The sequence below is a fragment of the Peromyscus maniculatus genome, chromosome 1 (assembly GCF_049852395.1).
Source record: "Peromyscus maniculatus bairdii isolate BWxNUB_F1_BW_parent chromosome 1, HU_Pman_BW_mat_3.1, whole genome shotgun sequence".
Taxonomy (NCBI): Eukaryota; Metazoa; Chordata; class Mammalia; order Rodentia; family Cricetidae; genus Peromyscus; species Peromyscus maniculatus.
Window position 1 is genome coordinate 113,983,320 of NC_134852.1, and position 13,405 is coordinate 113,996,724.

The 13,405-nt window shown below is 39.3% G+C and overlaps 2 protein-coding genes across 2 annotated transcripts; both read left to right on the forward strand.

Moving 5' to 3' along the window:
• Positions 1–563: 563 nt before the first annotated feature.
• On the forward strand, positions 564–1,514 carry LOC102908088 (olfactory receptor OR51C1-like). Its single transcript, XM_015986821.1, has one exon. It carries the CDS (start codon positions 564–566, stop codon positions 1,512–1,514), a length of 951 nt encoding a protein of 316 aa, XP_015842307.1.
• A 9,692-nt stretch (positions 1,515–11,206) lies between these two features.
• On the forward strand, positions 11,207–12,157 carry LOC102908401 (olfactory receptor OR51C1-like). Its single transcript, XM_015986820.1, has one exon. The coding sequence runs from the start codon at positions 11,207–11,209 to the stop codon at positions 12,155–12,157; it is 951 nt and encodes a 316-aa protein (XP_015842306.1).
• Positions 12,158–13,405: the final 1,248 nt, after the last annotated feature.

The window sequence follows — 13,405 nt, forward strand, 5'->3', positions numbered from 1 at the left end:
GCAAACATCTCATTCATTATTTATCAAATTTGTGAATATAAATAATATAGAATGCCCTTATTTTTTTACATTACTATTTGGATTATTTCTATAAAATAGAGGCTTTCAGCATGATATTGTCATAGAGGACTACAGTGTATTTTGATTATATTCTCTCTTTTTCTGTTTTTATCCTTTTTGCTGGTACTATAGTCACACTTTCCTAAAATACACAGCCTTATGCTCCCTCTTATGTTTTCATATGATAATAAAAATGATTCCATAAGGGAAAGAAAACGTGTGGTTTACATCTTTCTGAGTTTGGCTTAATTCACTTAGTGTATTATTTTTTATAAAGTATCATCCTAATGTAATTCTTCCTTTCATGACTTTGGTCCCTTAAGGGAATATTCTCACTTGATCCCTTAGTTTTCTTACTCTTTTTTACAAGCTATTTCAACAGATATTGCATTTGAGAAATGTTTACTAGGGAAGTGACTCACTTGGGGCTGAGTGCGTCACAAATAAATATGTATATATCATTGCAGAACACTCAGCTGAAAATACTGAAGTTTGAATTCACTATGTCAACTTTCCAGAACACCACAACTTCTTCCATCATTTTCCTGCTCACTGGTGTGCCCGGGCTGGAAGCCTTCCACTCCTGGATCTCCATCCCCTTCTGCTTTCTCTATGCAACTGCCCTCTCAGGGAACAGCCTGATTCTCTTCGCCATTATCACTCAGCCCAGCCTCCACGAGCCCATGTATTATTTCCTCTCCATGCTGTCCACCACTGACCTCGGGCTGTCCATATCCACTCTGGCCACCATGTTGGGGATATTCTGGTTCAATGCCAGAGAGACCAGCTTCAATGCCTGCTTGTCTCAGATGTTCTTCATTCAACTCTTCACTGTCATGGAATCCTCAGTGCTGTTGGCCATGGCTTTTGATCGTTATGTGGCCATCTCTAATCCCCTTAGATATGCTTCTGTCTTAACTGATGTTAAAATAGTAGTGATTGGAGTAGCAATCATTATTCGGGGAACCCTGATCCAGACTCCTCTGGCAGTGCTCCTGAAAAGATTGTCCTACTGCAGCAGTCATGTGCTCCACCACTCCTACTGCTTCCACCCCGATGTCATGAAGCTCTCATGCACAGACACCAGGATCAACAGTGCAGTTGGACTCACTGCCCTGATCTCCACTGCTGGAGTGGACTCTATCTTCATCATCCTTTCCTATATCTTGATCATTAGAACTGTCCTCAGCATTGCTTCCCCAGAAGAGAGGAAGAAAGCCTTCAGCACATGCATCTCTCATATTGGGGCTGTGGCTGTGTTCTATATTCCACTGCTCAGTCTGTCCTTTGTCCACCGATTTGGAAAACGAGCTCCCCCATATGTCCATACTCTGATTGCCAATGCCTACCTGCTGATCCCTCCTGTCATGAACCCCATCATCTACAGTGTGAAGACCAAGCAGATACGCAAGGCTGTGCTGAAAGTTCTCCATTCTGGCATGGCAAAGAGTTAGATGGTTGTTTCACACATGTTTTCTACTCTTTGTCACTCTGTGGATGAGGAAAATGACTTTTAAAGAGGTTACAATATTGAGAGCCATGCCTGTGTTGAGAGTTACCAAAGTGGTAGATTTATTTGCAAGAAAGATTGTATGATCCATGAGAGACTAAAGTAATCTGCAGATTTTCAAATATATCAGTGTTCCCTAAAATGCCATCATATTAATGATATTTCATAATTAGAGTGAAAGCTGTCAATAATGTTGATAACGAGTGTCTCTGTAAAGATTTCTGATGTGGATTTATCACTTTTTTAAATTGAAAAAGGGAATGTGTCTGCTTATTAACTTAAATTTCTTCCTTATTGAGAGAAATAGCATCATTTCTATTCATAAGTGAGAATAATATATATTATCATTCCAAATTACCAAATTTTAGTACCTAGATATAACTTGATGGCTGGCCTTGTCTATTATTACTTAATTGTACAAATACCCTTACTTTATCTCTTTTTCTCTGAGTCTCAACCCTCTTATTGAACAGGTAATCTAACATTTTGGTCAAACATTCACATTTTCATCTCTTCAGAGAAGATTTTTATGTATGCCACCTATGAAAAATAACCTTTATGGAGGGTGGGTTGCTGGGGAAGCTGGGGGTGAAAAGAGGGAGGGGGATCTGTGGTTGGTTGTAAAATGAATAGAAAATTTCTTAATAATAAAAAAAGATGTTTATTTGAAGATGATAACTTTTAAATTCAACTCTTATATATATAGTTTATATTCACAGCCCTGCATAAACTGGGTGTGGTGTATACCCCTCCACTCCCAGTACTGCTCAGTTAAAGGGAAGATGCTGTGGATATCACTCTGTATAAATAAAATGCTGATTGGCCAGTGGCCAGGCAGGAAGTATAGACGGGACAAGCAGACAAGAGAATTCTGGAAGTGGAAGCCTGAGGAAGGGAGACACTGCCAGCCGCCACCATGACAAGCAGCATGTGAAGATGCCAGTAAGCCATGAGCCACGTGGCAAGGTACAGATTTATAGAAATGGGTTAATTTAAGATATAAGAACAGTTAACAAGAAGCCTGAGCCATTAGGCCAAACAGTTTAAATAATATAAGCATCTGTGTGTTTATTTTATAAGTGGGCTGTCAGACTGCCGGGGCTTGGCGGACCTGGAGAGAAAACTCTCCAGATATAGGAAGAAGACTAGACATTTAGATCATTCAGATTGTTTTGAGACATCAAAGAAATTAAATTATTTGGAGATGATTTTTATCCAAGACAAAGGCAGATTTATTTAGTTGCAATTGTAATATTATATGACCTAATAAATAAATATAAAAATATGTTTTCTCTTTATTTTTATTTGTTCTATGGGTCTTTCACATTGTGTATCTTGATCACATTCATTTCCCTGTTCCTTTGCATCTGCCCCCTGCTCCTGCACTCCCCCCAAAATAAAACAAAATCTAATAGAAAAAAGGAAAAAAATGGGGAAAATTCACAACCTCCTCATGGAATCTGTTGTGAGTCATGTAGTAAACCCCCTTGTTCACTTTGCACACTTGCAGTGTTCATTGCAAAGAGTCATTGATCTGGTTTGATGTCTCTCGTTTCTGTTACATTATCAATGCTGGGCCCTCAATGGGGCTCTTTTTGGGTATCCTGTTGTTGCCCTGTATTGTGGAGATCCTGTAGCTTTGGGTCTGCTGGTCAGGTCCCTTCACATGCTCTAGCAGATCATAGATGGGGTGGATGTTGGGGCAGGCCAATTCATAGCCCTGGTTCTGGTTCTAGGCAGCTGCAGAGTTGGGCTGCCCACCCGTTCTCTGTCCTCTCCATCAGGTTGAGCTCTCCAGAATTGTCCAGGCTAATTCACTTCTTGCAGTGATGAGTGAGGAGTGAAGCCAATTCTCTTGCTTTCACCCTCTCAGGTTTGGCTCTCCAGCACCTACACCATTTTAGGGTCAGCTCTACTGTGTTTCCTGGTAAGGTACAGGGGCCACTCTCCCTGTGCTGCAGCTGGTGAGGGCGAGGGACAGCCCTCCTGCTCTGGAGACTTCAAGACCAGTTCTCACACCTGCCTCACGAATTAATGGATGGTAGGGAGAGGAAGGAAACTCTCCCTTGCCCATGCCACTACAGGATAGATGGGTGATGGGGACATCTCTCCCTTGTTGACTAGTTTGGAGCTGGCTTACCCACACCTGCACCAACATGGTTGGCTCCACTGTGTTGCCCAGGCAAGGTATAGGTCCTGTTCTCCTGATTGTTGCAGCCGGTGGGGGTCAGGGATAGCTCTCCTGTTCTTATGACCACAAGACCAGCTCTCCCATCTGCCTCAGGCATTGATGGGCAGGAGAAAATATTTTCATATACATTCTGTATTTGTTTTGGATCTTTCTCCAGGAAAAAATTTTAGTGAGTATATCTCTGAGAGTTTAGATCAGAAGATAGAAATCATATCCTTGATGAACACAGGGATTATTTAATTCAACACATTGGACAGTAGGCATTAGAGGACAAAAAATGCAAAGGGAATGGAAACAATAAAATAATAACTAGGATTGCTTCTTCTATATAGTTGCTTTTGGAACAAAATGAAAATTTTAGCATCACTAAGGCTACATCCTGTAATTGTATGTTATTTCCAGGTCCATCCTGGTACTTCAGGGACTTAGATAATGAGTCATCTAGAGTCAAGACCTGACATCAGAAGAAGGGATATTTCGTTATTACAGTTCATTTGTCAGGAGTGAGAAGAGGATTTTCCATGGATGTAGACTTGAGTTATTAAAAAGGAAATAGGAGGGCCTCTTCTCCTTTCCTCTCCTTAAATACATTTTATAAATATATAAATATATTTATATAGGTATACATATATGAATATATTTATAGAAATATAAACATAGATATATTTATATAAATATATAGATATAAATATAAATATATAAGAGAAAGACCTTAGATATTGTGGAGATAGAGAGAAACCTGGTGCCAGGGAAACTCCCTGGAATCCACAACGATGACCCCAGCTAAGATTCCTAGTAATAGTGGAGAAGATGCCTGAGCTGGCCTTCTCCTGTAATCAGATTGGTGACTACCCTAATTGTCATCATAGAACCTTTGTCCATGGTGGACTGGTGGATGGAAGCAGAGATCCATAACCAAGCACCGGGCCAAGCTCCTGGAGTTCAGTTGAAGGGAGGGAGAAGGGATCATGTAAGCAAGAGGTGTCAAGATCATGAAGGAGAAACCCGAGACAGATGACCTGAGCTTGGGGGAGCTTAAGGACTCTAGATTGATGGCCAGGGAGCCTCCATTCAATAGAACTAGGCCCCCTGCAAGCTGCTGTGTAGCTTGGTATATTTGTGGTTCCCCTAGCAGTGGGACCAGGATCTGTCCCTGGCGTATGAGCTGGCTTTTTGGAACCTATTCTCTATGGTGAATATTACCTGAGTAAACATGAAGGTCAAAGCAAACAACTTCCAATACTAAGAAATGACAGAAACAGCTGCTTTGATTGTCATTCATGGTTTCTTTATAGTGTTGGGTCATCCATCTTTGGCTTACAGTCCTAGAATATGTGACAGACTGTGGTGGTATTCCCCAAAATATTGTGTATCCTAATAAACTTACCTGGGGTCAGAGAACAGAAAAGCCACTAGGTACTTGGGATAGGCAGTGGTAGCACACACCTTTAATCCTAGCATTCCAGAGGCAGAAAGCCATTTGTTCAAGGATACAGTTAAGCATGGTGACTGACACCTTTAATCCCAGAAAGCGAGCCTTTAATCCCAGGGAGTGGTGGTAGAAAGCAGAAAGGTATATAAGGTGTGAGGACCAGAAACTAGAAGCTTTTAGCTGGTTAAGCTTCAGGCTTTTGAGCAGCAGTTCAGCTGAGAGCCATTGGGCTGAGGACACAGAAGCTTCCAGTCTGAGGAAACAAGACCAGCTGAGAAGTTGGCCAGGTGAGGTTAGCTGTGGCTTGTTCTGTCTCTCTGATCTTCCAGCTTCACCCCAATGCCTGGATCCAGGTTTGATTTTATTAATAAGACTCTCTAAGATTCCTGCTACAACAGACTTTTCTGTTAAGCAGGAATTTTGAAGGACTGTCCTACTTGTCTTGGCAAAGGTTGGTAGTCACTTTCTTTTGTGTCCTGCTTGTCCAGTTTAGACAACATACTGTCAGCAGTCGAGTCAAGGGCAGTTTCTTGTCCAGTGGCTAACTTTTGTCAAAAAGAAAGTAAATTCCATATGGATTTCTTCAATGCCCATATCTTCTCTGAAATAGATTGGTGCTGCCATGAGCAGACATGTATCATTGTCATAAAAAGTCTTTTATTATTAAAATATCTTAAATATCATATTCTGTAGATCTTGGAAGTATTTAAAAACCACCTGTCTATCTAAAATATGTCTCTGTTTGACCTGAAAACATACCTAACATGACTACACGTTTGATTGTAATAAGTGATTAACTACCAACCTGTATTTCTTTATTATCCTAAATAGTTTTTAATAATAACTTTCAAGGGCCAAAAGTTTATATTACTTTGGTAAATGAGCTGTATAGGTACAATACCTTAAACAAGAGTTGAAATGTATGTTCAGTATGTTCTAACACAAATAACCTTAAATTTGTATCAGTATACAAAAATATCTTAAACAAGAGTAGAAACATATACAGTATAACCTCAAATTTGTATCAATATGCAAAAATCCATACCAATGTAAAATATTTAAGCCTAGTAGTTGTTTTTTTTTCAATTAAAAAATTAGATTCAACAATATACCCTTTTATACAATCATTTCTCTATTCCCCCCTTTTTGTTTTCAGAATGAGATCCCTGAATCTAATTTTCTGTGTTCAGCTTTTTTCCTGACCATTACTAATAACAACTTGTAACCAACTCCCCTAAATGATGACAAATATCTGTAACTCACTCAATGACCAAAAACTACCCACCCTACCTCTTGGAAATGTGGGCACTGTGTTCTCTAGATTGAGATCTCAGCCCTTTTGGATGGAGGAACAGAAGAGATTGGAGGTCACTGGTGGCTTCTCCACTGCTTCTCTGATCATTCAGGTTCTTACCCCAATATCTGGCTCCTGATTTTTTATTGATAAAGAATAATTAGATAAACGCATCACCATATAAATATTCTGAATTATGACATTGAATCCTGCAGGTGCATGCATGGACAATAAGTAGTAAAAGTATTTCTGTCTGTTATAATGCTTGTGTTTGATATCTGTTTGCCCTCTGGGGTTTTAAAATTATGAGCAGGAGATTCTGTTCTCCCCCTGCCCCCTTATTATTAGGGCTAATCCCTGCAATGTACCATACTTACAGTGTTTTGTGAAAGAATTAATAAAGATTGTTTGTCTCTGGCACCCTGCTCAGGGATATTGGTGGAAGAGGGAAAGACAGTAGGAGCCAGAGAAACAAGGACTCTTCTATGAGACTACATCTGTTAGAAATGACCAGAAAGAGTCACCCACAATGCACATTTCAACAATATGTTTGCCTAAACAAGAAGTATAGTACCAATAGAAGTGTTACAAGAAAGGGAGAAATAGACAGCTAACATGGCCTCACCCATAGACAACTGCAAACAACTAAGGAATTCTGAGAATTTGAGAAATAGTTTTCCTCAGTGATGAGTGTACCAATTGTTCCTCCAACACCAAATGGTCAACTCTGAAATCATGTATGTACAAGTAACAATGAATGTATGCTCTGGTTGTATTCATATTTTCAGGCATACATATATTTACATGAAATAATAACAATTAAAGAAAAAGTGATTTTGACAGGGAGCAAGAGGAGGGGTGTGTGGGAGGAATTGGAGGGAGAACTAGGCGGAGAAATGAGATAATTACATTTTAATTTGAAAAATAAAAAAAATAGAAAAAGTTGATTTGGTTTCAGGAAAAAAGAAGTGAAAAGTTTGAACAAAATTATAGAATCAAATTTAATACAAGAGAAAGTTATATTTACCTGCTGGGTTGGGCATTAGTGTGGGAGTGAGCAGTGAGGTGGTAGAAAAAGATTCTGTCTTTATTTGGGGACATTTTCTTAGGGCATGGGTGAAATAATTAGAATACCAGTCTCTTCAAAGAAACTATGAAATGAAGTAGATGGAAAGAAAACCAGAAAACACAATGAGCCCATGGGATTCCTCACCCTCTGTGGTCCTGTGTCATCAGTCTGTGGGAAGCCTCACCCTCTGGGGTCTGTGTCTTCTCCTTCAGGAGTTTTCTAATGAGGAGATTTCAGAGTCTGAGACACAACTCCTGATATATGCCCCCTATCACTTCCCCAGCTCCTCAGCCCATATCTGGAAAGGAAGGCAGGAAAGAACACATCTGTGTGATTTGTAAGTAAAGTGCTGTATGTATTCAGGAAAACAATAGCTTCTACCCAGACTGCATGTTGATTTCAGTAACTTCAAAGGAGTCTATGAACCCTGATGAAAGCTGGAAAGCTTCTCTGTAAAGCATATAATTTCTGGGCGTTCTGTTCTGTATAGGGGAGTGTTTTAGTTGTTGCGGGATTTTTCTGTTCTGGTCATTAGAGAAGTCTAGAGAGTTTTTGTCACTCTAGTTTCTGGTTAGTATTATTTAAAAACTATCACAGTCAGCAATCACTGTCACTGTTATCCACTGCTGCCATCATCTTCATTGACTCTTGCCAAGTGACCATTATGTACTACACACTAGTGAGCATGCTAAGTCATTTACAAATGCTTTTAGTTTTATTTTCCATATTCTAGTTTTGAATTCTCAAGGTCACAGAGGTGGCATCTGTTATGTGGTGCTCATTCGGAGAGCTCAGTCTAATTGGTGGCCAAGCAGCACTACAATCCAGGTTTACTTGACACCACACCAATGTTAAAGACCAGTAGTCAGAGAGAGACTGGAAGCATCTCAGCACTGAACTAGCAGCCTGCTCTGATGTGGGATTGGGATAGTATCTTCACATGAGATTAGTGTTAATAAATGGGAGAGAATACTCATGTTATCCTTCTGTTTAGGAAAGAGTATTCTATCTCCACCCAAAAAATCCCAACTGTAACACAAACAGACACAGACACACAGACAAAGACACACAGACACACATACACACACACACACACACACACACACACACAGAGAGAGAGAGAGAGAGAGAGAGAGAGAGAGAGAGAGAGAGAGAGAGAGAGAGAGAGAAGCAATTGCACCAGTAGTATTTTCTTGTGTTATGGTTTAGTAAAGGTGGTATTGGTATTGTTGACTGCTTCCTAAATTATAAATGGTATGATGTATCAGAAAAGGAGTTCAATGAAAAGAGGAAGCCACATGAATTGAGGAAAGTATATCTGTGTTAGGGAACTTGCCCTAGTTGATATTCTAGTGAAGAGGACATGTAGGCTGCTAGTTAAGATGGATTCTGGAGTTAGAGAAGTGAGCAGGTGACAATGAAAGTGGACATTGGACAGTTTGGGAAGACCCTATATTGTGATACAGAGATAAAAAGCTGAAGTTTATGATGAGGGCAATGAAGAGCTGCATTTGAGGAAGAAAATGGTGATTGATTTTCTGGAGAGCCCATTGGCATTGATACAGGAAAAGTCTAGAAACCTTTTAGCCACAGGGCAGACAAGTTATTTAAATCACTATTGGACTAGTTCAATGCCAGGGAGATCAGCATGAGTGCTCTTTAAAGCAGTGGTGATGGAACAGAAGTATAAAAGATACTCAACACACCAAAAGTCTTGGTGTTGGGAAACAAGGTCAGTCTTAGGTTATATTCCCACATCTCTGTCTACACTATCAGAGTGGGAGGATGAGAGGAAGAAGCATAAGTAAAGGAAGGGTAAGAATTATTTGTTTCATTTAATTTTTAAAATTTTATTTATTTACTTATTTTATTTATTTATTTTGTTTCTTCAAGACAGGGTTTCTCTGTGTAGTTTTAGTGCCTGTCCTGGATCTTGCTCTGTAGTCCAGGCTGGCCTCGAACTCACGGATATCCGCTTGGCTCTGTCTCCCGAGTGCTGGGATTAAAGGCATGCACCATCATGGCCCGGCTTCATTTTATTTTATTTTTTAAAAATATTTGACTATATATTTCATTTAAATGAATTGATAACAGTTTCAAAGGCAAGAATGCTCCAGAATTTATTTCATGTCTATCACTGGACTGTGAGCTTTAAAAATCTAGTACAGAGGAGTAAAGCAGCAGTCAAGTTAAAAAATAGACCTAAATTGAAGAATAACAAACTTACCAATATGGTATAACTTTACCTGCCGTCACCTGGGAAAATCACATCATGTAACCCATTTTCTAGCATGCAACGAGTTTGTTACTTACATTGCTAATGATTATGGGGAAAGAAAGCATTAGATAAGAAAATAAGACATTTCAATCAAAGTTGCTCACCCTTGAAAGACACGCTAGTTAGCCTTTCAGGTAAGGAGAACTCTTTCTAGGTATGTTTTATTTTTAGAAATAAATTAAGTGGTTAAAATTTTAATTAGTATACAAACTAATGGCCTATGCTATGACCTTTTAATGCACACACACACACATACACACACACACACACACACACACACATATGTATATATAAAATTGCACTCTGGTTTTATGCACCATCCCCATCATCCTATGGTCTCTATTCTTACTCACTTGTCTGTTTCCTCTAATAGTTCCCTTTCTGTTTTCATGTTCTATACACAACACACACACACACACACACACATTAAAACTAGATTCTTCTCGGTGTCATATCTCATGCCTTTAATCTCAGCACTTGGGAAGCAGAGGCAGTGATTTTGAGGCCAACCTGGTCTACATAGTGAGTTTCAGGCCAGGTCAACAGAGTGACACCCTTTCTCAAATAGATAGAAACTAGTTTTTACACAGAGGAGAAAACATGCAATAATTTTCCTTCTTTTGATTCTTTTTCTTCTCTAACTCCTTTGTCTCCGTTCTCACAAAACAGTTCTTCCATATTTAACTTTCATACATATATGTCTACATACATACATGTACCTAGGTCAAGGAGAGAAAAGTGTGGCAATATCTTTGTGAATCTGGCTTATTTCACTTGATGCAATAGCATTTGGTTTCATTCACTTCTCTGCAAATGTAGTTTTGTTTTTCCTCTGTGACTATGTAAAATCCCATTGTGTATCACTAAGGCACATTTTGATTATCCATCCATCTGTTGATGGTCATCCAGGTCATCCCCTATAATGTTTATCATGAATGGGTCACAATAAACAAGAGCTAGTGTTTTTAGAGCTTTATGCTAGTGGGCCACTCTCCTGAGCCTTTCTTGTATAACGTAATTTCTTCCTTATAACAATCTTGTCATTGAGGACATCATTGTTATGCAAGAGGTAATGAAACTGAGACACACTCACGTCAGTAATTTGTTATCTGGCAACTTAGTAAATGGCAAAACATTTGAAACCCATCAAATGTAGAGTACGCAGTTTTAAGAAAATTGGTCTGAAAAGCAGAATAAAAATTATGACATCAAACTGTTTATGAAAATTACATAATACATAGTTGCTCATAATGACTATGTTATATGGAAATTTCTCAAACATGTTTTTTGATATAGCAAGTAATCAGTCTTTGAACTATCAGATTTGTCTTTGCAGGACACTCAGCTGAAAATACTGAAGTTTGAATTCACTATGTCACCTTTCCAGAACACCACAACTTCTTCCATCATTTTCCTGCTCACTGGTGTGCCCGGGCTGGAAGCCTTCCACTCCTGGATCTCCATCCCCTTCTGCTTTCTCTATGCAACTGCCCTCTCAGGGAACAGCCTGATTCTCTTCGCCATTATCACTCAGCCCAGCCTCCACGAGCCCATGTATTATTTCCTCTCCATGCTGTCCACCACTGACCTCGGGCTGTCCATATCCACTCTGGCCACCATGTTGGGGATATTCTGGTTCAATGCCAGAGAGATCAGCTTCAATGCCTGCTTGTCCCAGATGTTCTTCATTCAACTCTTCACTGTCATGGAATCCTCAGTGCTGTTGGCCATGGCTTTTGATCGTTATGTGGCCATCTCTAATCCCCTTAGATATGCTTCTGTCTTAACTGATGTTAAAATAGTAGTGATTGGAGTAGCAATCATTATTCGGGGAACCCTGATCCAGACTCCTCTGGCAGTGCTCCTGAAAAGATTGTCCTACTGCAGCAGCCATGTGCTCCACCACTCTTACTGCTTCCACCCCGATGTCATGAAGCTCTCATGCACAGACACCAGGATCAACAGTGCAGTTGGACTCACTGCCCTGATCTCCACTGCTGGAGTGGACTCTGTCTTCATCATCCTTTCCTATGTCTTGATCATTAGAACTGTCCTCAGCATTGCTTCCCCAGAAGAGAGGAAGAAAGCCTTCAGCACGTGCATCTCTCATATTGGGGCTGTGGCTGTGTTCTATATTCCACTGATCAGTCTGTCCTTTGTCCACAGATTTGGAAAACGAGCTCCCCCATATGTCCATACTCTGATTGCCAATGCCTACCTGCTGATCCCTCCTGTCATGAACCCCATCATCTACAGTGTGAAGACCAAGCAGATACGCAAGGCTGTGCTGAAAGTTCTCCATTCCAGTATGGCAAAGAGCTAAATGGTCATTTTACTGTTTCCTATTCTGTCATTTTGTGAATAAAGGAAATGCTGTTAAAGGAGGCTATATTTACTTTGATGCTTGTGTTGCAAGTGTCTAAAAGATAACTTCAGATATAAATAAGAAGACAGTGAGTTAAGAGATAGTAATATGAGCCACAGATTTTTAGAGGTATTACTGTTTCCTCAAATTTTTTCATGATATTAGGAACATTTTCAGATTGTAATATCAAATATTTTTAGTAACTTAGATAAACAATCATTTAGCTTTGTTTTGCAATGTAGAATGTTTCTATTTAAGTGGAAGAAGAGACATATCTGTTAAGTGGCTTATATATCTCCTTTATGGAAAGAAATGCATCTCTCCTCTTCAAAGTTTATTGCTACACTATTTATAATAGTGAAATTATAGAATAACCTATATGTTTAACAACAGGGTGGATAAAGAAAATGTGCTGTATATACACAACGGACTCCCTTCTAATCATGAAGAACAAAGTTACAGATTGCAGAAAAATGGATGCAACTGCAGTTTTCAATATTAAACATATTCACCCAGTCTCAGAAGGAAAAAATATTGTGTTTCTCTCAGTTGTGGTTTCTAGATTTTATAGAGATGTATATATATATATATATATATATATATATATATATATATATATATAATTGTGTATATATACATCACAAGACAACTAAGCAAAACTGCCTAGTACAGTAAAGGGAACTAGTAAGAAGTAGAGCAGTGAGAAAGGACAGGGTAGAAGAGCATGATGGTGATGTTGTCAATGTGTGATACAGACTTGTGTGAAAGCATACAGTTTGTTATATAGTAACATGTACAATAAATATTTGAAATTTTTATAGATAATAAAACACACCCTTCAACTGAAGAATGGATAAATAAAATGTGGTACAAATACACAATGGAATAGTACTCAGCAGAGAAAAACAATGACATCATGAGGTTTGCAGGCAAATGGATAGATTTAGAAGAAATCATCCTGAGTGAGGTAACCCAGACTCAGAAAGACAAATACCGTATGTACCCACTCATAGGAGGATACTAGAAATAAAACAAAGATGACTAGACTGCTACTCACAACTCCAGGGAGGCTACCTAGAAAATAGGACCCCCAAATGACACAGGGATCGCCCAATGACAGAGAAATGGATGAGATCTACATGAACAACCTGGACATGAGTGGGGGTAATGAAGGGCAAGTTTCGAGGGAAGGAGAGCTTAGGGGAG

Bases quoted from the DNA above. Each gene is read 5' to 3' on its own strand.
- LOC102908088 (XM_015986821.1), top strand. From the start codon at position 564: ATGTCAACTTTCCAGAACACCACAACTTCTTCCATCATTTTCCTGCTC.
- LOC102908401 (XM_015986820.1), top strand. From the start codon at position 11,207: ATGTCACCTTTCCAGAACACCACAACTTCTTCCATCATTTTCCTGCTC.